At 45.1% G+C, this 27,080-nt stretch overlaps 1 protein-coding gene across 1 annotated transcript in view; it reads left to right on the forward strand.

The window, feature by feature from the left end:
• SCD5 (stearoyl-CoA desaturase 5) overlaps positions 1 to 27,080 on the forward strand; it is a 143,096-nt gene that overhangs the window by 62,771 nt on the left and 53,245 nt on the right. The window contains exon 2 of the mRNA XM_079778129.1: positions 19,437 to 19,567. Coding sequence (XP_079634255.1) covers positions 19,437 to 19,567 — 131 coding nt within the window. The remainder of the gene's footprint in view (positions 1 to 19,436; positions 19,568 to 27,080) is intronic.

Raw genomic sequence — 27,080 nt, forward strand, 5'->3', positions numbered from 1 at the left:
CCCTGCTCAGACGGGCTGCCTAGGACCATCTGCAGGAAGGAGGAGAGCCTTAGCTGGTAACTCTGGGGACACGCAATGCCAGGGAAGAACTGTGAGAACTGAAGTATGTTCATGAAAGGGGGGGAAAGATAGGTAGGCAAAAACAAGGCCTGCACAGGTAAACTAAGGTAGATGACTCTTTTTTTAAAAAAAATATATTTTTATTGATTTTTTACAGAGAGGAAGGGAGAGGGATAGAGAGCTAGAAACATCGATGAGAGAGAAACATCGACCAGCTGCCTCCTGCACACCCCCTACCGGGGATGTGCCCGCAACCAATGTACATGTCCTTGACCGGAATCGAACCCGGGACCTTTCAGTCTGCAGGCCGACGCTCTATCCACTGAGCCAAACCGGTTTCGGCAGTAGATGACTCTTAAATGGCCTAAACTACTGGCCCAGCTGAAGACGGGAAAGATGCAGCGTTGACGAGAGAGGCAGAAGCCTTCCTCATTGAAAAGCTCAAGGCCAAAGAGGGGAGGCCGAGAGAAGCCAGGCCTTCCCAGACCCAGTGAAACACCAGGTGCGAAGGGATTTACCTGTGAAGTCAGAACGGTTTGGACTCACTGTCAGTGAGGAGTCCGAGGGGCAGGTGGGAAAGACCACTACTGCTCAAAAGAACCTGAAAGAAACCAAAGCCTGGAGCATCCCCTCCCCTGGGAGATGAAAGGAAGAACGTTCACAGAGGCTGGGGTGCTTGGGTGGGCCTTACCTCCCGACTCGGGGAGACCATAACCCAGGGATGGGGCCCGTACACTCAAAGTGGGTGAGGCCGAGTGCCTCTCTGAGCTTTTGAAATATACTCAACTCGGCAGCTGGTGGGCAAGGGCGCTCGCTTTGCTCGGTGTGGATGGCATCCCTGCACGCACCATTCCAGGGACAGTGCAGGCTGGGCCCTCTGCAGTTGGGCAGTGCTGCGGCCAGGGCCTTGTCCATTGTCTGTCACTGTTGTACCCAAATCCCCACGCCCCACAGTCTAGTTCAGGTTTCACTTGGATCACCTAGGGCCATGGTCGGCAAACTGTGGCTCGCGAGCCACATGTGGCTCTTTGGCCCCTTGAGTGTGGCTCTTCCACAAAATACCACGGCCTGGGTGAGTCTATTCTGAAGAAGTGGCGTTAGAAGAAGTTTAAGTTTAAAAAATTTGACTCTCAAAAGAAATTTCAATCGTTGTACTATTGATATTTGGCTCTGTTGACTAATGAGTTTGCCGACCACTGACCTAGGGTGAGGAGTTCAGAATTTGATGGGTCTGTCCGATGGGGCAATCTCGCCTCACTTGGATGTAAACCTGAGAGCCTCCAGGTGTGAGACGGGGTGGCCCTAACACACCGTGTTTCACTCTGTGATGACTGTACAGATAAACAGACCCCCTCTGTTAGAGGCGGGACAGTCCACCCTGCCGGACGAGCCAGGCAGCAATGATGGGTGCCCTCCAGAACTCTGACCATGCAGAGGAAGAATAAGAGCTTTCGTCCCCTTATCTTGACCAACCAAGATAGGTTGTGGCAGCTCCTGGGGAAAGGAACAGAGTGAAGAGGGTTGTGTGTGTGACAGGAGCGGGCCAAGAGGCAAAGGCTTCCTCCAGCCCAGTGCCTGGCAAACTGCAGTTGCACCCCGTTAGTGGGTGTGCAACGCTGTGGTTTGGATCATGACCAACATTTAAAAAATAACAAAATAGAACAAAAATATCAGAGCATTGCGTATAGTAAGGAGTAAGGACTGTGTTATGAAAATTTTATTAGTTACATTCATGTTCTAGGTTAAAGTGTGAAATATATTTTGCAAATCTCTATTAAAAACAACAACAGTTGCCTCCTTAACAAATTGCCAGGTACAGGCCACTCGTTTGCCCAGTTGGGGAAATCCTGTTAGCCTCGCTGTAAAAATTCAAGGTCATTTTTCAGTAGCAAGTGGGCTGGTGGCAGAAAGTAGTTGCTGTGCCTCTTTAAGAGCCTCGGGAAGGATGCTCTGCGCTCAGCTCACACAGGGTGTCCAGGGACTCGGCTCAGAGACCCTCCAGGTGCCTTTTCTTCCCTTCTATTCCGGGACTCACCTTGTCACTCGAATTGCTATTCCCCTTAGTCACACCTTCTTTCCAGGCTTTATTTTCGTAAGGTATCATGTCTTAAAATTTTCATGGAGGAACTAAAGCATCACAGAAACAAATGGAAAAAAAAATACATCCATGCCATCCAAAGCTGCCATTTTCATGTGTGTGTGTGTGTGTGTGTGTGTGTGTGTGTGTGTGTGTGTTTTAACAAGACAAAAGGGTGCCATCGAGGTACTGTGAGTAGTTGACAGTGAAGTGAAAAGAAAACCGGGTATGGGTTTCACCTTCAGAAAGTTCATATTGGCTGACAGGAGTGATAGCTTTCTTGGGGTTTGAAATGAATTCAGTGTTTTATTCTGAACATCAAAAGCCTTTGCCCTTGAGCCCCTTCAACTTGGAGGCAAGCCTAACATCATCCACACTGCATGTGAAATGGAAAGATTGATTTATTTCTAAAGCTCAGGGAAGTTGTTTTTTTTAAAGCAATAAACTATTCTAAGGTCTTGACACAGGTTACAAGAAAAGTTTGCCCTGATTGTGAAACTCTTCTGGCTGGGTTTTTCTTTTTTCTTGTCTTTGGCCTTCAAGAAACCCCACTTGAATTCTTCCCAATTATCATCCTAAATATGAGCGGGCAATCTGAGATGTAAACAAAATCTGCCCACGGTTTCCTTTGTATGGGGGAGGGTTAAAATTCCCTTAGTTATTATCGGTAAGCTCCTTAGAAAAGAAACGCCACGGATGGTTTCTCTCAGAGGCAGCACAGCCAACTGCGGCCTGGAGGACAGGCTCTGGGGCCAGAATGTCTGGCTTCTTATCTTCCTACTGCCACTGACTACGCGGCCACCCACAGTCACAGAAACAGCTGTTAGAAGGGAGGCCCATGACAGTCCTCATCTTTAATGCTAAAAACCATCCTACTGGATTTGTTTTGTTCTCCCCATTTTACAGGTGAAGAAACTGACTCAGAAAGCATCAGAGAAACCGCATGTGTATCGTTTACTTTATTTTTTTGTCTGATCCTGTCTTAACCACTTATTTTAGGGCTGACTTATTGGTAGGCAGGAAAGAGAACTCTGCATGTATTTAATTTTAATCACTTTTATTTGTTTTAAAATATATTTTATTGAGGGAGAGAGAGATAGAGACATCGATAATGAGAGAGAATCATCAATTGGCTGCCTCCTGCACGCCCCCAACTGGGGATCGAGCCTGAAACACGGGCATATGCCCTGAGTGGGAATCGAACTGTGACTTTCTGGTTAATAGATTGATGTTCAACCACTGAGCCATGCTGGCTGGGCTAATCACTTTATTCTAAAAAAATATTTTTTTATTGATTTTTAGAGAGAGATAAAGGGAGAAGGAGAGAGAGAAGCATTGTTGTGAGGGTGAAACATGGATCGGTTGCCTTCTGCATGCCTCCTACTAGAGATCAAGCCCAAAACCGTGGCATGTGCCCTGACCAGGAATCAAACACTGGCAACCTTCCAGTGCACGGATGACACCCAACCAGCTGAGCCTCACAGGCCAGGGCTTGAGTCACTTCAGTGTCATAAAGCCAGCGCAAAGCGAGGGGTAGCCCTTCTTTTCTCGTGCTGGCCCTCTGCATTCTGATTCCGAAGTTTCGTTGGTGTCTCCGTGTGCGATGCAAAAGAAGAAAGATGAAATTTAATATTTGTGTATTGCTCTCAGTGACATTTATTTTCCCCAAACTTTTAATGTGAACATTTTCAAACACAGGATTTTAAAGAATAATATTTGAACACCTGCATATCTACTATGAGATTCAACAGTTAACATTTTACCATATTTGCTTTACCTATTTATAATTTTTTTTTCTTAGTCATTTAAAAGTAAGTGGCAGCCCTAGCCGGTTTGGCTTAGTGGATAGAGCATCGGCCTGTGGACTGAAGGATCCTGGGTTTGATTCCGGTCAAGGGCACATGCCTGGGTTGCGGGCTGGTTCCCTAGTGGCGGGTGTTCTCTCTCATCATTGATGTTTCTATCTCTCTCTCCCTCTCCCTTCCTCTCTGAAATCAATAAAAATATATTTAAAAAAATAAAATAAAAGTAAATGGCAGATGTTGTGGTCCTTTATCCCTAAATAATTCCAAGCATCCCCTAAAAATAAGGACATTATCATGACAATAATAATCTAATGCCTAGTTTATATTCAAAGTTTCTCCCATTGTCCTCAAAATATCTTTTACACATGATTTTTTTTGGCACGAGGATTTAATCAAGCTTATTGCATTGTGTTTGATTATTTGTTCTCACTGTCTTGAGCCCAGACCCTCGCCTTTGACATTGACTTTTTGAAGAGATCAGGGCAGTTTTCTGTAGAATGTCCCACATTTTAGATCGTCTGATTGTTTCTTTTTTCCTCTATTTCCTATAAACTGGGAGCTAGGTCTAAAAGCTTATTCAAAGTTAAGCATATTTGGCAAGAAGGCCTCAAATGTACTTCATTTTTGTCATATCAAAAGGCAACTACTGCCCTTGCCGGTGTGCTCAGTGGTTAGAGCGTCGGCCTGTGCACCAAAGGGTCGAGGGTTCAATTCCCAGTCAAGGGGACATACCTGGGTGGCAGGTTTGATCCCAGGCCCCGTCGGGACATGTGTGGGAGGTAACCCATCGATGTCTCTCTCTCTTTTTATCTCTCTCTCCCTCTCTCGTTTTCCTCTCCCACTTCCTCCCTCCCTCCCACTCTCTCTAAAAATTAATGGAAAAATATCCCCGGGTGAGGATTAACAACAACAAATAAAGCAACTACTATCCAGTTCCTCCACTCACTATTCCTAATGCCGAGTTTCACCTCTTGGTTAAGTGCTGGATTCCTCCATTGTGAATTCTGTGTTCCCCTTCACAGTTCGTAAGCACCTGGGGGAAGGGAGTGATGCTTTGACACGGTGGGGATATCCTGCTTCCCAGCAATCTTTGACCTGATGACTTTAGCATGTGTTAGTTTGCTTGGGCTGCAGTGACAATGCACCGCGGCCTTCAGCAGCCCAGCGTTTTTGCATTTCAGTTTTAGAGACTAGAAGCCTGAAACCAAGGTGTCTGCAGGGTTGGCGCCTTTTGGGGAAGGTTCTGTTCCAAGGCCTCTCTCCGTGGCTTGCAGATGGCTGTCTTTCTGTGTCATAATCCCCTCTAGGTGTGCCTGTGCCAACATTTCCTCTTCCTATGGGATTAGGACCTTCCTGTTAACTTCATTCTGTCTTCACATAAGATGACATCCTGGCCCTGACCGGTTTGGCTCAGTGGATAGAGTGTCAGCCTGCGAACTGAAGGGTTCCAGGTTCGATTCCAGTCAAGGGCATGTACCTTGGTTGTGGGCACATCCCCAGTGGGGGGTGTGCAGGAGGCAGCTGATCGATGTTTCTAACTCTCTATTCCTCTCCCTTCTTCTCTGTAAAAAACAATAAAATATATATATTTTTTAAAAAGATGACATTCTGCAGCACGGGGGTTAGGACTTCACCATGTGGCTTTTGGGGAACACAATTCAACCCATAACAACATCCATTCCTGACTCTTGCCATAACCCATTATTTATGGGGGTCTCGGGTTGGGTTCTCAGGGAAACGGGTCCTGAGATGCAGATCCGTGTGCCGGTGTATCAGGGACCATGCTTGGTGACACCTGGGAGAGGCTAAGAGCAGCAGGTGGGGCAGAGAGAAGTCGAACTGCAATGCAGCTGTAACAAAGGCCTCGGCCTACGCTGCAGGCAGCTCTGGAACGGGATGATCCTTCAGAGATGTTGCAAATTGAGGCAGAGGACCAGGCCTTTGTACGTCTTTATCAAATAAGCATTGGATGCAGGGTGCTCCAGGGAGGGGCAAAACCTTGGGCAGGGCAGCTTCCTTCCATGGAGGGCAATACCTGGGGAGACTCAGATGTGAGCTGTTCGGTACCAACAGTGCCAGCAGTTGGGGAAATGAGTGCGTGGGTCCTAACGGGAGGCTTGGGGCAGGTGTCTGGATGTCTAATGATTACAGAAGGGTGATTTCCCCCCAAATCTATATTTATTAGCTGTCACTCTTCCAAAAAAAGAAAAAGCTTTCCCTCATCAACTGGAAATGAATTATAGTTCTTTCTAAAAAACAGGGTGGATGCACCATGGTTTTTTATCCACTCGTCTACTGATGGGCACTTGGGCTGTGTCCAAATCTCGGCTATTGTAAATAACGCTGCAATGAATAACGCTGCAATGCATACATTCTTTCTGATTGGTGTTTCGGTTTGCTTAGAACATATTCCTAGAACTGGGACCACTGGGTCCAATGGGAGTTCCATATTTAACTTTTTGAGGAAATGCCATACTGGTTCTCCACAGTGGCTGCACCAGTCTGCATTCCCACCAGCAATGCACAAGAGTTCCCTTTTCTCCACATCCTCGCCAGCACGTGTCGTTTGTTGATTTATTGATGATAGCCATTCTGACAGGTGTGAGGTGAAAGCTCATTGTGGTTTTATTTTGGATTTCTCTGATGATTAGAGATGTTGAGCATCTTTTCATGTTGTTTGGCCTTCTGTATGTCCTCTTTGGAGAAGTGTCTTTTCAAGTCCTCTGCCCAATTTTTAGTTGGATTGTTTGTTTTCTTCTGGTGTTGAGTTTTATAAGTTCTTATCTTACCTTTTGTGATAGCATGGGTGGGCCTGGATTGTATTATGCTAAGTGAAACAAGCCGGTCAGAGAAAGACAAGCACCACACGATCACTGACGTGTGGAATCTGATGAACAAAAAACCTCTAGTGAACAAACGAGAAACAGACTCATAGAGACAGAGAACAGACCGTCCACTTCCGGAGGGGCGGGGGGCCGGGGGACTGGGTGAAAAAGGTGAAAGGATTAAGCAGGAAAAAAACAACAAATCAAACTCATAGACACAGACAATAGTATGGCGATGGCGATTGATTACCAAAGGGAAAGCGGGGAGGGGAGGTGGGGGCGGCGTTGGAGGGGAAAGGGGGTAAATAGTGATGGAGGGAGGCTTGACGTGGGGTGGTGAACACACAATACAACATCCCAGTGATTGCCATCCTTTTTCATCTCATGGCACACATAAACCAACTACTGAAATTCTGCGGTACACGAAAAATACATTTTTTTTTGCTGATCTGACAAAAAAAAAAATAGGCATGTTTTTGATTCATTCACACCAGAAGGCTATCGTTGCGTTGGCTGTTGTCATTTTTTTATTTGACAATCTAAGGGAAAAGAGGTCAGTGCCCCCTGACTAAATAGTCAGGTACCGCATGCTTTAAAATTTCTTGCAGCACACCAGTTGAAAATCACTGCACTATGCACATGATGTATTATAGAATCATACACCTGAAACCTATATAATTTTATTAACCAATGTCACCCAAAATAAATTAAATTTGAAAAAAGACAGGGTGAATGCTTAAATCTTTTCCCTCAACCAATTTTCCAGGTAAGGAGTTGATATCATTCAACTGTTCTCAGGGTCACATAAACGTTTGCTATTGAGGGCCTTTTCCACCATAAAAAAAATTAGAAATTATATTTTACAGCTGTGTTGGTATAAATGTAACCTAGGCTGGATTTATTATTATCTGTTTATTATCATATTCATTTGCTTTTCATCTGAAGATAACATACTGTGGGCTCTCAGTGCTTTGTCTGCTGTGCCTGTGCCATTAGCTCCAGATCAGGAGCCCAGCAGGTAGTAAACGAACAGGGTTGATTCCGAGTGTGAGTGTGTGTGTGTGTGTGTGTGTGTGTGTGTGTGAGTGTGTGTGTGTGTGAGTGTGTGTGAGTGTGAGTGTGTGTGTGTGTGAGTGTGAGTGTGTGTGTGTGTGTGTGAGTGTGAGTGTGTGTGAGTGTGAGTGTGTGTGTGTGTGTAGGGGGTGAATGGGATGACCATCTAAAGGGAAGGGACATTTAGGTCCAGTAGAAAATCTCCATGTAGGAAAGGGAGGTGGCCGGGTGTTGCCAGATGTTTTCACTTTTTCAGGAGAAACCAGAAATAGAGATTTTAAAATTTGAAATCATCTATTTTTAATTGTTGGCTCAGTTTTTAAAAACTGAGGGCTGCCAGTCTGAGGAGCTGGAGGCCGTGCGGATCCTCGGGGAGGACCGCGGACCATTTCCGTACTCAGTACCTTGCAGAAATCTGCCTGGCACGTGGAATGTGCTCGTACATACTTGCTGAGGAACGAATGAATGAATAATGACATTTCACTAAGGCAACTGACTAAAAGTAGGTTGGATTTTATGCATCAAAACCAATGAAGACCAGAAAACTAGGTACCGGATTGTGCTGCAAAGAAAACAAAACTGCCTTGGGCTTTTCACAGCAACTTAGAGACGTGTCAGGAATAAAAATGTGTGATGAAAACCCTTGAAGCCCGTTTGTGAACTAGGTCAGGCTGCCTCAGGATGCTCTCATTAATCAGAGACTCAAAGGGGGTTTCGTGATAGAATGCAGTATTATTATATTTTTGACTTTTTAAAAATTTAAGGCAGAAACATTATTGTGGTGGAAAAACAACAACAACACAATCTTGCAAAGACTGTGTTTTGTCATTTTTCCCTTAGGGGGAACCAAATATTCCTCACTGGGGAACATTTTTCATCTCTACCTTGTTCTTGGTTGCTAGATGGCAGAAGTTTGATCAGAATCCACTGAGTTCTTGTTGAGGCCCAGGGAGGACCCTGTCAGGTCAGATGAGAGGGGGAGGAGGGTAAGAAGAGTCTTGAAGAGAAACGGGATGGACAGAGAGCAGGGCCTCCTAGAGGCTTTCTCTCAAATTTTCACTATAATTCCCAGCTCTTTTGTCTCAGACACAACAGCGGTGCCTCGAGCTTTTCCTTAAGATGAGCCTTCAGGGCTCAGCGCTCAGCCCTCTGAGGATCTGGGTATCTCGACCCAGTCTTCATGCTTCCCTGCTGCTGGGGTGCCTGCTGACTCCGCGTAAACCTCTGGGTCCTGCACTTCAGCCACTAGCTGTCTTAATTCCACAGAGAAATTGCTCGTTGGGGGCGGGGGGGGGGGAGGGGGAGGAATGATGACATCACCCATAATTACCCAGATATTTCAGATGATGATGCTAGAACTTACTCTTTTTTTCTCCCATTTCCCCCAAACTGACCAGTTTGGGTGCTGTTATAATCGTAACCTACCTTCAGAGGGACCAACATTTTTGATATTATAATTTGCCACTTATGGTCACTAATGAGCACATAGCTATTGCAGTATAAAATGTATGTGTACACACATCTTTCTCTTACACACACACACACACACACACACACACACACACACACTTGTTTTCCAAGAGAAAAAATCAAAACTGAATAGTTAATGGAAAAGGCAACTTGGCATACCCATAGTGCAGTAAATTATTGTCTTTGTACTCAGTTATGCCTAAATCTAATTTTGACTGTTGTGTTTTGATTTTGATTGTCTGAGAGAAAAGAGATGGGTGGTGGAGGTTATCCTGAATCATAGACTCGGAGAATGTTTGCTCTTCCCAGATTCACCTCAGAGAACCTGGGAGGGCTAGGGTTCAGGGTAAGGAAAAGAGTCATTGTTTAGACCTGGGTTGCCTAGTGATCAGAATAATGACGTTTTCAGAAATGTTTATTGAGATATTAGTGTTTGCTAAATATCTTATGTACATTTTCATTTGTCTCACAACAACTGTTTGAGGTTTACTTGTTTCACAGATAAATGAGACTAAGAAAGAGTAAAACGCCCCTCCCCCCCCACCAGCTAGGAAATGGCAGGTGGGCAATGGCAGGTACCTTGTGCACCCCCCACTCGTCTGTATAAGGAGCCTGCATTCCGATATTTTTTTTGCATTTTTAATAAAAAAAAATGTTAAGTGATTAGAAGCTCCAAATATATGGCTCTTGTTACATGTGTGGCCACTCTGAGCAGATGACAGAACAGTGTCAGTCTACACATTTTATTTTTAAAAAAGCTTTTATTGATTTTAGAGAGAGAGGAAGGGAGAGGGAGAGAGAAACATTGATGTGAGAGAGAAACATCATTTGGCTGCCTCCCGCAAGTACCCCGACCGGGGGATGGAACCCGCAACCTGGGCATGTGCCCTGACCAGGAATCGAACCGGCGACCTTTCCATGCATGGGACAACGCTCAGCCAACTGAGCCACACAGGCCAGAGTGCAATAGCAGAGCAGGTAACAAGTTATGTATAATTTTGTGTTTCTTAGTGATCTGCTATGACTTTCATTCTAATTGTCATAGAAGCTGTAAGTCAACCAGGAAAAGTAGCATTTACCCAGGACTTTAGAGCAAGCTAAGTGACCTAACTGAAGGCAGAAAGGATGCTTGAGGAAGAGAGGCAGTGCATGTCAAATGCAAGAAATGTATCTTCTCTCTCTTGTTCCTTTTCCGCCGAATCTTCCTGGACGATGTGGGCAGTTGCTTAAAGATTCACGCCGTGGGAGCAGATACGTGTCTTCCTGCAGCCCACGTGCAGCACGTGGAAGGTGGTTTAGCAGGAGGAGGTGGGGCTCGCACAACGGGGCTGTTGGCGACTGTACGCACAGCAGAATTTAGGCTTTACTAGTAAAGAGCAGCCCTGTGCTTCTCAGCCTGCCGTCTCCAAGACCCTGGGAAAATGTTCTGTTTTCAAGAGAATTGTTGAAATAGTACCTAGGAGGAAGTTGCCTCAGAATCTCAAACTTTTTATACCCAAGCCTTTATTTTATTTTTAAATATTTTTAAAAATTGATTTCAGAGTGGAAGGGAGAGGAAGAGAGAGAGAGAGAGATAGAAACATCAATGATGAGAGAGAATCATTGAGCAACTGCCTCCTGCACGCCCTACACTGGGGATCGAGCCTGAAACGCGGGCATGTGCCTTGACCGGGAATTGAACTGTGACCTCCTGTTCATATGTCAACGTTCAACCACTGAGCCACGCCTGGCCAGGCTACACCCAAACCTTTAAAGGGAAGATGTGAGGTCTAACTGAAATTCTTTAAAACACTACTTCATGAGATGAGTGGCCGTAAAGGGTCTTACCCTGCCACTGGCAGCCCCTTATCAGGCCTTCTCTCTCGGAGGTGGCTGGTCATCTGAGCACGCTGGGACCCTGGACCTGCAGCAGCAGCCCCGCCTGTGAACTTGTTAGGATCAAAGTTCATGGGCCCCTCCCAGTCCTTTGTTTCGACTTGTTTATGAAATAATTTTAGAGATAAATGATCCCTGCATCTCCCCACGGAACCAGAAAGGTCTGAGAAGCAAGCACCGGTGCAGTCACACCAGGAGAATGAACAGGGAAGCTCTCAAGAAGAACTTCCCTGAGAAATTAGAGCAGGATTCTCTGCTGCGGCATGACTGAGGTTTTGAGCACGATAATTCTTTGCTGTAGAATTGGCCTTGGGCATTGTAGGATGCTCAGCAGCATCCCTGGCCTTTACCCACTAGATGCTAGTAGCATCCTTCAAGTTTTGGTTTGTGATAATGGACAATGTCTGAAGACTTGGCTAAATGTCCCCGGAAGGGGGAAGGAGGCAGAGTCACCCACACCTTGGAGAGCCCCGGGCTTAGAGGGATGCCAGTGCGCGAGTCTTCAGAGGAGGTGATCGGGAGGGATATTTTTCAGAGGCAGTGGGGCGGCATTCATAACGGGATAATAATAGGTGCCAGTGCTCACTGCTCACCAGGCATGGCTTGTGTTTTGCTTACCTCTTTTAATCTTTACAACAAATCTATGCCTGTTGTAAAGCAAGTACCATTTCCCCCACTTTATGGATGAAGAAACCAAGGTTTAGAGATTAAGTCACACTGAGAAGTGATATGCCAGGGGTTCAATCCCAGGTCCTTTTTACTATTATGCTGTATTGCCAGTCATATACCTGTATGGATGTACGTATCTCTATCTATGGGTCTGTTGGCCTGTCCCTATCTATCTTCCAAATCTGGGAAGGACTGGAGAGGGCCAGAACCAAACTGTGACTTCAAAACACTTGAGCTGGTACAAAAGCAGGTACCCAAACAAGGTGCCGTCTGCCATTGCAGCCCCCCACCCCACCCCATCTCCTTCCTTCCCTGTGCCCAGGAGCCTTCGGCCTCTGCCTGCTCCCCCACCTCTCCCCTCCCCTCAGTGGAAGACAGTTCCGTGTGCTTATCGTGTCCTCTCGCAGGTTTAACGGGCCGGAGCTCCGCTGCACACCCGCCGGGCTCCTGGAAATCAAAGGCTCTGCTCTCCAGGGCCTGGAGGGCAGCTCGCATCATCAAAGGGAGCTGCTGGGAGAGCAGTGCTGACTGGACCCAGACTTCACAGCAAAGGACAGCCCCCTCTCTTCTGATCCCGAGCCCGCGGGTGCCAGGAGCTCTGCAGAGTCGGGCGTCTGGGTGGCTTTGTTAGCGCAGGTAGTGGAAGTGGGGTTCTTGAGGTGCCACAAGGAAAGCATTCCGGGAGATCCACGTGTGGGAGATGGAGGCGTGGTAAGATTTATTTGTGGCACCGGATGCAAAATCAAAGGAGCGCCCCTGGGTTTGCAAAGGCTCATCTCCTCCATCCCACCGTGAAAAAGCCCACTCTTGCCTTCATCAGACCCAGAAATAGGGCCAGTGCCCGGAGATTCCGTGCCATATTCAAGCTTAGTCCTTTGGTGCCCACACAGTCTGCCATGGGCCCGAGGCGGCTGCTAGACCCGCATGGTTGCTATGCAGAGTATCTCCAATCTTCCCATTCTTGCACTAGCCTTGCCTACTCTGGCCAATGGCCTGTTCCCAGGTGTGACTAACAGACAAGTACCCTCCCTCTGTCACCCAGACTTTACTGGGCTTGAGTCTATTCTCCCCCTGTCCAGTCCCTCCCTGTGGCTGCCTGGGGAGTGTTAACCTGCAGTTTCCTGGCAACGCGGCACAAATGGCATGCCTATTCTACTTGGCCTTCCCTTTGCTCCTTTCCAGTTATTCATAACTAGGTTAAATTGCAACGGTATCATTTTGGGCCTCAGTTATCTTCAGCTAGAAATAATCTGCATGCCAGCGTGGCACATCCTTCTGAATAGGTAACAGTCATTCCCCTCTACCCCCCCCCCCATCCTTCAGAAGGGGAGACTCTTTCTGAAGCCCCACAGGTATATACCTAGAAGTGGAGTTGGTGGGTCAAATGGTAATTCTATGTTTAACTTTTTGAGTAACCACCAAACTTTACCATGGTGGCTGCATTATTCTACACTCCCACTAGCAGTGCACAAGCGTTCCAATGTCTCCACACCCTCACCAACACTTGTCATTTTCTGTTTGTTGTCTTATAGTAGCTGTCTTAGTGGCTGTGAGGTGGTCAGATACAGGCTTTTTATCAGATCCTCTTCTCCACTCCAGGCTTTGCATCTGTGGGTCCTTATGCCTGGATCTTGCCTCCTCCTCATCCTTTAGGGATTAGCTTAATTCTCACTTCCTCTGCAAAGTCTTCTCTGTGCCTGCAAACTAAATGATCGCCCCTTTAATCTCTCATATCGTTCTGTTCATTTCCTCCACAGCACTTGCCTTACATTGCATTTGTATAATAAGCAATTTACTTCTCAAACTCGTGTTGGAAAAGGAAGGGGCGGTGTTTGTGGGGTCCCCTTGTGAAGCTAGTTCTGAGCTCAGTGCCCCGTCCATCATAGGAGCTCAGTAAACGGTCTCAGGAGGCCTTCCTTGGCTTGCCTGGTGCTCATGTTTATGACAAGCTGAGGCTGAACTGAATGCAGAATGATGGCGAGGGTGTTGTTATAAGTAAACTTGCCAGGTGGTAATGGCTAAATACAAAACAGGAGTTTGACCTTCAGCTTGTGTTTTGAGCTGACTAGAAGGACATGATGCATTGAAGTTCCTTCCATGAGAATTAAGGCAGCCTCTTGGGGGTCCCACAGCCAGCAGGGTGTTCAGAGTATGTGCTCTTCCTATCTTAGATTCACTTTCTGTCTAGTTTTCTTCATCGGTAAAATGGAGATCATAATATTACCTACCCCCTACACGTGAGGTGAGTACAGTATCCAGCGAGTTACTATGCATAAAGTGCTTAGAACAAAGAGGGTCTGGCACAGAGAAAGCTCTCAGCCAACAGTAGCTATTAATTTTCACTCTGATTCTAGAGAGACAAAGATAATAAACAAGGGTTAAAGAGCTCCACCAATTGCTTCCTTTGTCTAGTTCTCAGGGATGGGTCTTGAAGGGACTGACCATCTCTCTCTCTGATCAGGTCCAGAATTAAGGGAGTTTTGATTTTTGGTTCTTAGCTTTTTGGCAGTCCTTAGCATTTCTCTAGGATTGTTCTTTGGGTGTGTGGTCCAGAGGGGGTCACTACAATCACTCTCTGCACATTGTCCCAATAGGGACTCAGGATATATGGGAGGTCCTGCTTTCCCCTGTGGAAGCCAAAGGGGCTGCGGATCCTCCTCCTTCTGTTGCTGGCAGCTAGAGCTTGGGTTTGTGACCCAATCATTGGCATTTAGATGTTTCTGCCTTGGAACCTTGGGTCTTGATAGATTCAGACATAGGCATAAGGCCAAACAGAGACTCTTCTTGGCAGCTGTGGAAGATGAAAGGATCCATGGTGTAACATTAGTATCCAGTGACCCCAAGAGTCCAGGGGTGATGATGATGCCTATGGTGGCATCCTAGGCAAATGGTTGATTTTTGTTTTTTGACATGTCTATTTTATTTTACACAGAGAAATTATACAAAACAATAAAATCTAATAGGAATTCAGTAATTTTTAAAAATGTATTTTTCTTGATTTCAGAGAAGAAGGGGGAGAGAGAGAGAGAGAGAGAGAGAGAGAGAGAGAGAGAGAAACATCAATGATGAGAGAGAATTATTGATCAGCTACCTCCTGCACACCCCTACTGGGGATCAAGCCTGCATGCGCCCTGACTGGTAATTGAACCGTGACCTCCTGGTCAACCACCAAGGTCAAACTCCTGTTTTGCCTTTACCAGGTGGTTGAGGTTGACGCTCAACCACCAAGCCACAATGGCTGGGCAGAATTCAGTAATTTTTAAATAACTGATTTATAGAGCTATAACTTATACCATACAACCAATCTATTTGAAGTGTACAATTCATTGGTTTTTAGTATACTCACATAATTGTGCAATCATTACCAAAATCAAGTATAGAACATTTTTATTACCCTTTACTCCCCAAACCCTGTATCCATTAGCAGTCACTCCCCTCTAACCCTCCCCCCCACTTTTCCAGGCAGCACTAATCTACTTCTTGCTCCTATAGATGGCAAATTGTACCTAAACCAGGACTTTCCTTGTTCTATTGCTACAGAACAAACTACTCCAAAATTAGCAGCTTAAAACAATATACATTTATTTTCTCACAGTTTTTATGGAGTAGGAGTTCAGGTGCAGCTGAGCTGGGTCCTCTGCTTCAGGATCTCTCATGAGGCATGTGTTGCTCAAGGGTCTTACCTGAAAGCTCAATTGGGGAAGGATCTGCTTTCACTCTCACCTTGCTGCTGGCAGGACTCGGCTCCTTGAGGATTGTTAGACGGAGGGCCTCATTTCCTTGCTGGCTGCTGAGTGGAGGCCATCCTCAGCTCCTTAGCCAATGTGAGAATTTCCTAGCAAAATCATTGACTTATGATAGGGTTATGACCTGATAAATTCTTCTTAAGTTGAAAATATTGTAAGTTGAAAATAAATGTAATACACTTAACCTACTGAACATCATAGCTTAGCCTAGCCTATCTTAAATGTGCTCAGAGAACTTACATTAGCTTGAAGTTGGGCAAATATTCTGAGTTTCACCTAAAGAGTAATTGCCTTTCTCTTCTCAGATAGGCATCTGAAGCAGTAGACATAGATAGGCATCGTGTACACTTAATGGGATACAAAAACAAAAACAAAATCCAAAAACTGCTGGCAATGCTATATTGGTGGTTTATCCTTGTGATCGCGGGGCTGGCTGGGAGCTGCGGCTCACTGCCACTGCCCAGCACCATGAGAGAGTATTGTTCTGTTATCACTAGTCCAAGAAAAGATCAAAATTCAAAATTTGAAGTACAGTTTCTACTGAATGCATATCGATTTGCACCATCATAAAGTCTAAAAATTATTAAGTAGAACCATCATCAGTCAGAGACCATCTGTACTTGCCCACTATTCTGCAATTTTGTGAATCTGGTTTCTATTGATCTAGCTCCTTTATCTGTGAGCTATTAGCACTGCTAATTACTCCTTCTTTTTTTCAAAGTTGTGTCTGAATACTTTACTACCTCAGAGCCAGCTAGCCAGCATCCACCAAAAACTAGTTTAGATGTTAATCTCCACAAAGATCATAGAAGAGAGGTTAGGAACCTCTCAAATTAGCCTTATCAAAATTGTTAATGGAACAGCCCATAAATTCTCATATCTAACCCAGGGTTTTTGTAGTCATTTTGGCTATGACTAGAAGGTTGCATGCGTTCTTCCTTAGAGGTTCTGCAGAATTTTGGTATCAGACATCCAGTGCTGACTAGCTTAAATAAGAAAAGGGAATTTGTTGTCTCACATAACGAGGAGAACTACTGGGGAGGCTCACAGGATCAAAAGAAGAACTATAGAGCCCCAGGGCCTGCAACCAGTGGCTCCGTTCAGGCTCTCTCTGACGCTCTTGTTGACATCTCATCATCTTTGTGTCTCTCTTTCTTGGCCTCATTCTGTACTCTTGCAATCTTGCCTCCATATGTGACTTTTAGTTTTTCAGCCAGAAGAGAAAGAAGGGCTGGGTCAGGTCTTTAGTCCCAATGCCAGGAAGATGGGATACTATGCTAGGCCAGGCCTGGGCCACATGGCTGTATTCCTGTTGTCAGAAGAAGGACCACGAAAAACTACTGCTTAGTATAGGCTCTGGCTCAAGCCCATTGTCAGTGCCCCCTACCCCAGGCATAGACAGACCAACCTTGTAAGTGATCCCTGAAATATTCAAAATCCCCAAAAAGGAGAAGACAGTGCCATAGACTATGGTAAGGCCCTGCCTGGGAACTGTGGCTTGGGGGAATTCTGTTTTGGGTTTTCACGGAGTCTTAGAATTCATTTCATTGCACCCAAGGTCCACTGTCTTACCTACTGGTAAAATAGTCACACTGAATTTTTCCAGTATTGATTGTACTTTCTCCCTAACTACTTGACAGTTGAAAAAAAATTATTGATGGGGATGTGAAGGCCAGGGATGAATGGAAAATAGCTGCCGAGGGCGGAGGGTGGGGTGAGGGCATGTGCCTGGGGGTAGGGGAGGCGGGTAGGGGAGGGGGGGAGGTCAATGGGGAAAAAAAAGGAGACATGTACTACTATTTGTAATACTTTAAATAATAAAGGAAAGAAAATAGCTGCCCATTTCATGGACTTATGACCAAGATTAAACTACATTAACAAAAGAGGCCAGAGCCTAACCAGCACGGCTCAGTCGTTGAGTGTCGACTTATGAACCAGGAGGTCCCGGTTCGATTCCTGGTCAGGCACATGCCTGGATTGTGGGCTCAATCTCCAGTGGGGGGCGTGCAGGATTCTCTCTCATCATTGATGTTTTTTTTTTCTCTCTCTTCTTCTCCCTTCTTCTTGTATAGTTATAAAGCACCTCTATTATTGGAATTTTTTTTCAACATAAAATATTTTAAAAAGAGGCCAGAACTTTTTATTTACTATTACTCTCTGTGATTTATGAGCATATTGTTGATTTTTGTTTTTAACCTTTCAAGTAAGGAATATTTGACATGTTTATGAAATCCACATGTATTCAGAGACTCATTAATCTTAGTGCCAGGGGTAAGGCTTGTTTTTAGACCCATGGGATCTTGGATCTTGATCTTGGATTGAGATCTAGAGAAGTCAGACTTGACTTTTAGAAAAAGTAATGTTGTGCTCCCTTTAAATATGTATAAAGACACTGAAATAATCCTAGTAATTCTTTCAAGGAAGTACTACAGTGAGGGTCTAGGACCATTCACTGTTGCTTGGGGATGTACTCACAGCTGATCACTTGTTCTTTGGTGGTTCTTTATGGAGGGCCCTGACTGTGCTAAGTGCTAGAAGCAATTGTGTAGGGTAATATGCCTGATCCTACCTACTTAGATCCTGGTTTAGGGTTTTGCCCAAGTAAGGAAACAGCTCACTTCTGAATTTGGATTGGGATCCAGTATAATGATGGCCGTGTAGAGAAGTGAAGATAAAACCTACTTGATATCTCCCAGAAGCAAAGGGGCATGTAGAGGGTGGGAACTTGGTTCTTGGGTCAGACAGACTTGGGTTTGACTCTTAGCAAAGACACCCCCTAGCTTTGTGACATTGGGAAATTAGTTCACTTCTTTAAGCCTCTGTTTTCTCATCTGTAAAATGGGGCTGATAATAATACAAACCCACAGGGATTGTTTGATGTGTTTTAATAAGATAATCCAAGGAAGACATTTAGCATTGTATGGGCACATTGCTTGAAAATCACTGTGATAATTGTAATAACCTTAGGAATCATGATTTTTTTGGTCCCTGTGTGTCCTCTTTCCATCATGAACTTATGACCTCTCCCAAGTCTCCATACACAGAGCAAACCACCACTACCACCTGGGGCGGGCATGAGGTCTTCAGCAGAGACTTTAGAACTAGGGTGGCTTGGGTTTACATGCAGGATTCAACTCTCAGAGATCCAGTTCCTCAACTGCAAAGTGAGACAGTAACACAGGTTGGGAGGGTTAGAGAGAATAATGAGCTCCACTACAGGTTGGCTTTTTAAAAATTCCTTATCTGGCCATCTTTGTGAGCCCAGGCCATGGTGGTGGTTTAAGCGAGGATCTCTAGAAGACAAATCTTAGCTGTCCTTGATGTCAGTGTTTTCCTACTAGCCCTGAGCCAGACTTCATTGCTCTTAGTTCTGGCCTGCATGATTTCCTTCAAACCAAGGTCGGTGGAGCCATGATAATGGGCACTGACACTTGGAAATATGCTCTTCAGATAACTCATCCTGGCATGATTGCCAATTAAGAGGCAACATAGAGATCAATCTCAGCCCCACCGAGGGTGGATGGGTAAGACTGAACTTACAAATGCTCACCAATATGGTTGTGATTTTGCATCAAGACTGGCAAGAGACACTAGCAAATAAAAGATTTGTTTGAGATAGAAAAAATGATGTTCACAGGTCAAAGTTTCTTGAGAAAGGTTCTCTTCGCTTCTGTCTGGTACTGGAAAGCTACAAATCAATAAAATGTCTGCGTTTTCCCAAGTTATTCATTCTTCGCATGGCAGATTCTTCCCCTGACACCACTGCATAAGAGTCCCTATTCAGGAGAAGAAAAGCATGGGGAGGTTTAAAAGCTCTGTACTATCTGCTGACATTCTCCCTGCTTGTGCCTTGCAGCCTACTTCTGCTTCCTCCTGACCGCTCTGGGTGTGACAGCCGGTGCCCATCGCTTGTGGAGCCACAGGTCCTACAAGGCCAAGCTGCCTCTGAGAATATTTCTGGCTGCCGCCAACTCCATGGCTTTCCAGGTAGGGATGGAGTGCACATTCCTGCACACGCATTCTAGACTCAGTGCTCTGGCCCCAAGCCCTCCCTGCCTCTCCCAAGTTGTATCTCCTTGGAGCTTTACATACTGTAAAACAGGGGTCCTCAAACTTTTTAAACAGGGGGCCAGTTCACTGTCCCTCAGACAGTTGGAGGGCCAGACTATAGCTTAAAAAAAAACTATGAACAAATTCCTATGCACACTGCACATATCTTATTTTGAAGTAAAAAAACAAAACGGCAAAAACACCCGCATGTGGCCCACAGGCCGTAGTTTGAGGACGCCTACTGTAAAATGTCACCTGGGGACTTCGTGGCTCAAGACATGCTGAACCACAGAGGAGGAAGGAGATACCTCCCTCCAGAGTCCAAGCCCTCCATATGCCCCGAAACCCTCTATTTTTGTCCAGCTCAAATGAAAGCCAAGTTCCGTGCTGAGTATGCTATGTACATATAGCATTTGATCCTCCCAGTAACCCCATGCATTAGGTGTTGTGTGTTCTTGTTTTACAGATGAGGAAACTAAGGCTTAATGAAGTTAAAGAATGAATCTCAGAGGGAAGGTGGGGAGGGTGAGGGAGTGGGAAGTAATCAACCAAAGACCTTGTATGCATATATGCAGAGCCCATGGACACAGACAATAGGGTGCTGAAGGCTTGGGGTGGAGAGTGGGGGGCGGGGGCAGGTTGGAGAGGGTCAATGGGGGGAAAAAGGGGACATACTAGTATGTAATACTTTCAACAATAAAGAATTATTTTAAAAAACCAAAAAGAACGTAGCCAAATTACATGACTAAAAAATGGAACATCTAGAGTAAGCAAATTCGGGTCTGATACAAAGCCATTACTCCTACAAAAAGTATTTTTGAGGTCACCTTCTAAGTTTGTAGTGGAAAATCTATTCAATATGGAGTCGGAACACTCAAGATTTGAGTCTGCTGGTTGCTAGTTGTGTATCACTTACTCCTCTCCAGTTTCTTCATCCGTAAAAATATGAATGTGACTTCACTCCCAGAGCTGTTATGAAACCATTGAAAATTTCAAGGAGCTATGAAAATGTAAGAGCGCGTCCCCACTGTGCTGGGATTGGGCCATCCTTCTCAGGACTATTCCGGTCCTAGACTGTTCCCACCGGCTGGGTCACTTTCTGAGCTGCTGGGAGTTTGGATTGATCAGGGATCTCTGTTTTCCAATTCCTCATCTGATCCAGGCAGGGTGAGTGGGAACAACATGTTTTCGGAGTCTGTGCCCATATATGAGTGCAGGTGATCCCAGACCCATTGACTTTCCACCCATTGGGAAGAAACGGCAATTCCCAAAACTGCGTTAGGATCCAAGGAAGCAAGTGACCCAGAAGCCTCTCTGTGACTTCAGACATGCAAGTCGCATGGCCACCTCTGCCATGGGCCTCCCATCCCTGTAAGACAGCCTGACCTTCAGCATTTCTCTGCCTTGCTCTTGTGTCTAAGGATCTGAGTCCCTATTTCAGGCTTCCCTCCTACAGTTGGAGCATTCATAAAGCAAATAGGATCTAACACAATAGGTCGCTTAGGGAGCACAGTTCGTATCCTGAATATCTACTGGTTATAATTCAAGCACAGTCGGGAATTAGAACCACGGTTCTAGGGTAGCAGCTGTTGGGCACAAAGGAGTGGTCGGCAGCTTCTTGGTTTTCTGTTTTGTTCACCTCTGGCGTGGTGAACTGCGCTGCACTTTATTTTGACTTCAGCCGTCTTAGTTCAGGGTTGTGCTTTTTTATCGTAACAGTGAGTTATAATAATAATAATTTGGAAACTCATTGACTCAGGTCTTAGATGCTATTGAGGACTTAACTCAGTAATTTTCATTTATTTTGTTTAAGCAGTTTATTATTTTTAGCCTCCAATTACACACTCGTATAGTTATAAAGCACCTCTATTATTGGAATTTTTTCCCCACATAAATAACTTGAAGTTGAGAGCTTAAACCTCTTTCCCATGGAAACTATTCGTTTATAACTCAGTTTTTTAGAACCTAAGTTTCCTTAATAAAACATCCCATAATGGAACATCACACGGTGATTTTAAATTTACTTTGGGGAGAAAGTTCATTGTAAGCCCATGTCCTGGAATAAATTCTCGGCTCTGCCATTTGCTACATGTGGGCTTTTGTACAGGTCTCTGTTTCTTTAAATGCATAGGGGGCAGGGTAATAATACCTACCTCACAGAGTTGTTGGGATGATGGAATAATGAACAAAAAGTGCCCACATTATAGTAGCACTCAGAGAAAATCCTTACCCCTCTTCTTTATTAGAATGGCACACCATCTCATTCATTTCGGTATTTTAGTGCCTATCAAATGGAAAACCTCAATGATTGTTAAATGAATTAATAGTTTTAAAAATATTTTTAGAAATCATCAAATTGGAATTATGCCTACATGCCTACATTTGTGGTGGATTTTTTTTCATTTGACAAATATTTATTGAGCACCTACTATGTGGTAGGCACTGAGCTTAGCCACAGTGGGTTTAATGATTAGTAAACACACAATTCTTGCCTTCATGAAGCCTTCTATCTAGTGGGATATTAGAATTTCCATAGTTTCCCAGTGGAAATGTCAGTGCTCCTTGGGTCTGGGGTTTTATAACAATGTCACTTAGACCTAAGTGAGAGGTGTTTATAAGATCAGCAAAGGGCCAGCTCCCATACAATGCATAACTGTATCAGAGGAAAAGAATACAGTCAATCCAAACCACTTAACCATAGGAACAGAACCACCTGGGAAAGTAAAAAAAATGTGTTGTGATCTGCCAGTCTAGGGCAGTGGTCGGCAAACTCATTAGTCAACAGAGCCAAATATCAACAGTACAACGATTGAAATTTCTTTTGAGAGCCAAATTTTTTCAACGTAAACTTCTTCTAACGCCAATTCTTCAAAATAGACTCACCCAGGCCGTGGTATTTTGTGGAAGAGCCACACCCAAGGGGCCAAAGAGCCGCATGTGGCCCGCTGGCCGTAGTTTGAGGACCCCTGGCTAGGGTATTGACCTATAGCCCTGACTTAGTGCAGAGTCATTGATTTAGTTTCCCTTTGATGTCCCCCTGGGTTTTTAAAGATAGTTTCAAGGGTCCTCTTCTGCTTTCTTCCATCAAAATGGTCATGCCTTTGGCCAAAATGGACAAGTGCCATGGTCATCTCCGAGGATCAGCAGGGCTCTTTCTAGATGCTACACACAAGATCTTGATCATCAAAAACAATCTTCTTAAATTCGGGACTTAGACATTTGAAATTCCCTTTTCTCTTTCTTTCGTACAGAATGTATGTACTGGGCAGGGGGCTCTAGTGAGAAAGGTGGAGGTACTTTTAGTCTGAAAAGATGTCTTTCTACTGTTGTCTTTGGGTTTTCCTAGAGACTTCTTCTTAAGTAGAGTTTAAGGCCTTCAGTTCTTTCATTTGAAATCCCGTTATCATACAGCAGCCCTGTTGACATGGAGATAAGGGGAAGCCTCCTGTAGCCCTGTGTTTGGGCTTCAGCCATGGTGGTGAGCCTGAGTTGAGTATTTCCCTCCCCACAGGTCAGTCAGGCTTTGGTAAAACCCAGTTGATTGGGCTCTGGTAAAATAGTTTCTCTTGAGAACAGACCTCACTAAGGAAAACAGAGAGCTCTGTGCAGAGCTGACATTTCAAAGCGGTTACTCTTCTCCTTTTCCTGCTAGAAGAGCAAGGGAATTTTTCCAGCTATTCATGGTGAGAACCTGGTAGGGCCCCTGGAGGTAAAATTCATGAACGTGTGGAGCCCCCTAGGACTGAGCCCTCTAGGAGTTTTAAATTATCAAGCTTGTCCACGATAAGCCTCCAGTAATTCATCAATTATGCTTTAAAGTATTTCTACCCGTTCTGGCTTTTGCTCCTGGGCCTCTGCTTCCCATAGGCTGTGATTCTCTGTAGCTGCCTGTTTGTCTCTCTAGTTTTGGGGACAGCGGTTTATCTGTGATCTCAATTCTCTGAAGGATCTAAGAAGAACTGTTGATTTAAAGTTTGTTTAGCTTTTTTTGTTTTTCTTGTTGTAAGGATAGGAACGACTACTTCCAACTCTCTGCACATCAGACCAGAATGTGGACATTACAGTGTGATTTGTGAATATATCAACTAAATCACATGGTCATGGGCCATGAACTTGGGCAAGTATAGAACAACAAAAACAAGTTTTAGTGCTAACCACATGCCAACATTTCATTAAGTACATTAGCCATCTGACAATAATACCCCTACAAAGTAGATACTGTTATTGTCTTCATTTGATAGGAGATAAAATGGAGAAAGAAAGAGGCCATGTGACCTGACCAAGGACATACAGATTTGATGACAGAAGGAGGGAGGGGGGGCGTGATTCAAGTGCAGATGGCTTGACTCCAGAGGTCACTTCTCACTGCTGCTCTAGGGCCTCTCCCAGGGTCCAGGGGTATCCTTTCATTTTGCAAATGTACCTGGGCTAAGCATTGTTCCCTGCAGGGGAGAACAAGACGGATGAGGTGCCTGTCCTCAGAACGTGTATCTTACAGTGGGAGAGAGAGCAAATAAATAAGTTAGCAGAAGAATATGAAGAATTTCCGCACGGCAGTGTGACAAAGAGTGACAGGGAGGCAGCTTCTTTAGAGAGGATGGCCCGAGAAGACCTCGCTGAGGAGGTGACACTAGAGCTGAGACCTGAGGGAGAGAACGGGTACGGGGAGAGCATTCCAGACAGAAGGAGGAGCCGGAGCAAAGTGGGAACAAGTACGGGGCGTCCATCGAAGAGAAGAATGGCCAGTATGGCTGGTTCACGTGAGTGCAGGAGGTGGTCTTAGAAGAGGTCAGAGAGGGGGTTAGGGGCCACCCAAGTGCAGGGCTCTGTTGGGCATAGCAAGGAGTTTGGATATGGCTCTAAAAGCCACGGAAAAGCACTGCAAGATTTTAGGGGTGTGACACGGCCTCATGTGTCTCAATGGCACAAGGAGGACTCAGACCACGGTCACGAGAGCCCACAGACGTTTGTGCCAGATCAGGATCATAGGCCAGCCCCACACTGGGTCTCCGTGGGTGTGCACATCAGAGGGAAACTTGGCGATGAGGCGAGGCTCTGGAGGACGGCTGGTGTTCGCAGCAGTGGGAGCTGTTGGTTAGGAGAACAAAGCACTGGACAGGACACTGCTGCCGGCTGGAGAATCCTGAGCCTTATGTGGCTCTCTGTGCAGGTTCTAACGCTCGCTGCAGACATCCTGTTTCAGCATTTGCCGCCCTTCCTAACCACAAGCCTAAGCTTCGGATGCACAGCCTCTCCTGGGCACATCCGAAACAGGCTTGCTTTCCTCTTTTCAGGCCGGGTGGATGTTGTCGGTTTCCTCCTCCCGTGTAAACAGGCAGCAGCAGAAGTGGTCCTGACTCCGAGGCCCGGAGAAGCCTTCCCGGGTGGTTCTGGAAGGTCGCTTGCATGCCTACCTCAGTGTCTCCTTCCACGGCATTTTGCCTCCTGGCACATTTGGAAGTCATGTGGAAAAACAAATAGCTTGGCTGTCACTGAGCAACTCCTGTGCTCATGATGATGGTGATTTATGGAGTCAGGAAAGCATTATTGTTGTACACACGCTTCTTTGTAACCCCAGTATTGGCGGAGACTCTGACAGATGACAAGGTGGAGGTGGGAGGTGTGTGTGTCTGAGAGAGAGAGAGGGGGGTGGGGTGGGGAGAGAAAGAGAAAGAGAGAGAGAGAGAGAAAAAGAAAGAAGAAACTCTCCCAAGGCTGCTGCAGGAGGCACACAGTATTTTGGCATTTTCCATCTGTGCTTACCTGGCAGCATTAACTGTTACTTCCTACCAATAAAAAATGTACCATTAAAATGCCCCACCCCCCAATGTCTCACTTCCTTTTTTGTTGAATCCAGATCAGTGAGAGCAGGTGAGATGAATGAAATCACCTCAGAGGAATGATGAGGGAATAGCTGAGGTAGCCTGAGAAAAGAGAGTAGTTCCAGAGAGGACACAGGGTGAGCAGGGTTAGTCTGCCTCTCATGTTGCCTTCCACAGATATAGCAGAAACTATGCAGATGTTACACTCTGTACAACAGATGAATCCCTTAGCATTTCAAAGTGATTAAATTTTAGTAAACAAATATATATATATATATATATATATATATATATATATATACACACACACACACATACATACACACACACATATATATATGTGCCACAGAGTTTTTATTTAAAGAAATACTTAGTAAAGTAGAGGGTATTTTATTTATTTTTTAGAGAGGGGAAGGGGGGGGAGAGAGAGAGAGAGAGAGAGAGAGAGAGAGAGAGAGAGAGAGAGAGACATTGATGTGAGAGAGATACATCGATCGGTTGCCTCTTGCATATGTCCCGATCAGGGATCAAACCCAAAACCTGGGTATGTGCCTGACTGGGAATCGGCCAGGGCTAGAGAGTATTTTTGTAAACAAATAGCTACAAGATTTGATATGTTGATCCGGTTCTACATCCATATTGAAAGAAAGGTACACTTGTTTAAGATGAATTCCACATGCAGTCCTGTTCATTTGAAAGCTATTCTGAAACATATTTTCAAGGTAAAAGCTTCATAAAGAAGATCTTCAGAAGCGCTCAGGCAGGACACCTCTTTAACCCTGCTCTCTCCCCTCCCCATCTCTTCCTTTTCTAGAACCACAGGAGGTTGGAGCTGGGGGACCTTAGATGTCAAGTCTCATCTCTTTTCTAACACCTGAAGAACCAAGGCCCAAGTGCCTGCGCTTATTTTTGTTTATTTTCTCACATTGTCTCCATAAATGTTTGCGGGTGTTGAAGGAGCCTGTGTTGCAATACAATTCCCTGTCAAGCTATCTCTCCCGGTACCTGCCACCAACCATTTGGGCTGAGATGGCAGTTGTCACTGCTGATTCTTTTCCATTGCTCTCCTGCCAGACACTCTTATGTTGCTGCTTTCTAGCTTTTCCAGCCCACTGGTTATTTGGCATTTTGGATGCTTTCTCTCCCAGTTGCCATTATTTGTATTTTTCCTAAATCAAACCTGATTGTGATAATTTCTATTACTATTTCTAACCTCTGTGTTATTTCTCTGTTCTCAAAGATGTCTGCAGCACCTCTTAATTTGGTACCAATCAACAATGTTATTTACAAAATGTGTACGCCCTGTTCCCAGTCATTAATGAAGATGCTTAATAAAATGATTAGATCTAACAGATACATTGGGGCCTCCATTAGCCTCCTCTCTCCCCTCATTAGATATTGAGCTGCTTTTCATCTCTGGTCCTTGTTTATCAGAGTTCAGGCTTTTCCATCATCCTGTCTAGTTCCTTGTAGCACCAACCAGAGGTCTTGTCACAGGAATGTTTCAGGAATGCTATTTTACATGCCTTTATGTAAGCTCCAAAGATACAATAGCTACAGGAGTCATTGAATAAACCCATTTTAATTAAGGGTAAAATTTGCAAAAATGTCAAAAAAGGAGGAAATTT

Source organism: Cnephaeus nilssonii (assembly GCF_951640355.1).
Source record: "Cnephaeus nilssonii genome assembly, chromosome: 1".
In the NCBI taxonomy this organism is placed as follows: domain Eukaryota; kingdom Metazoa; phylum Chordata; class Mammalia; order Chiroptera; family Vespertilionidae; genus Cnephaeus; species Cnephaeus nilssonii.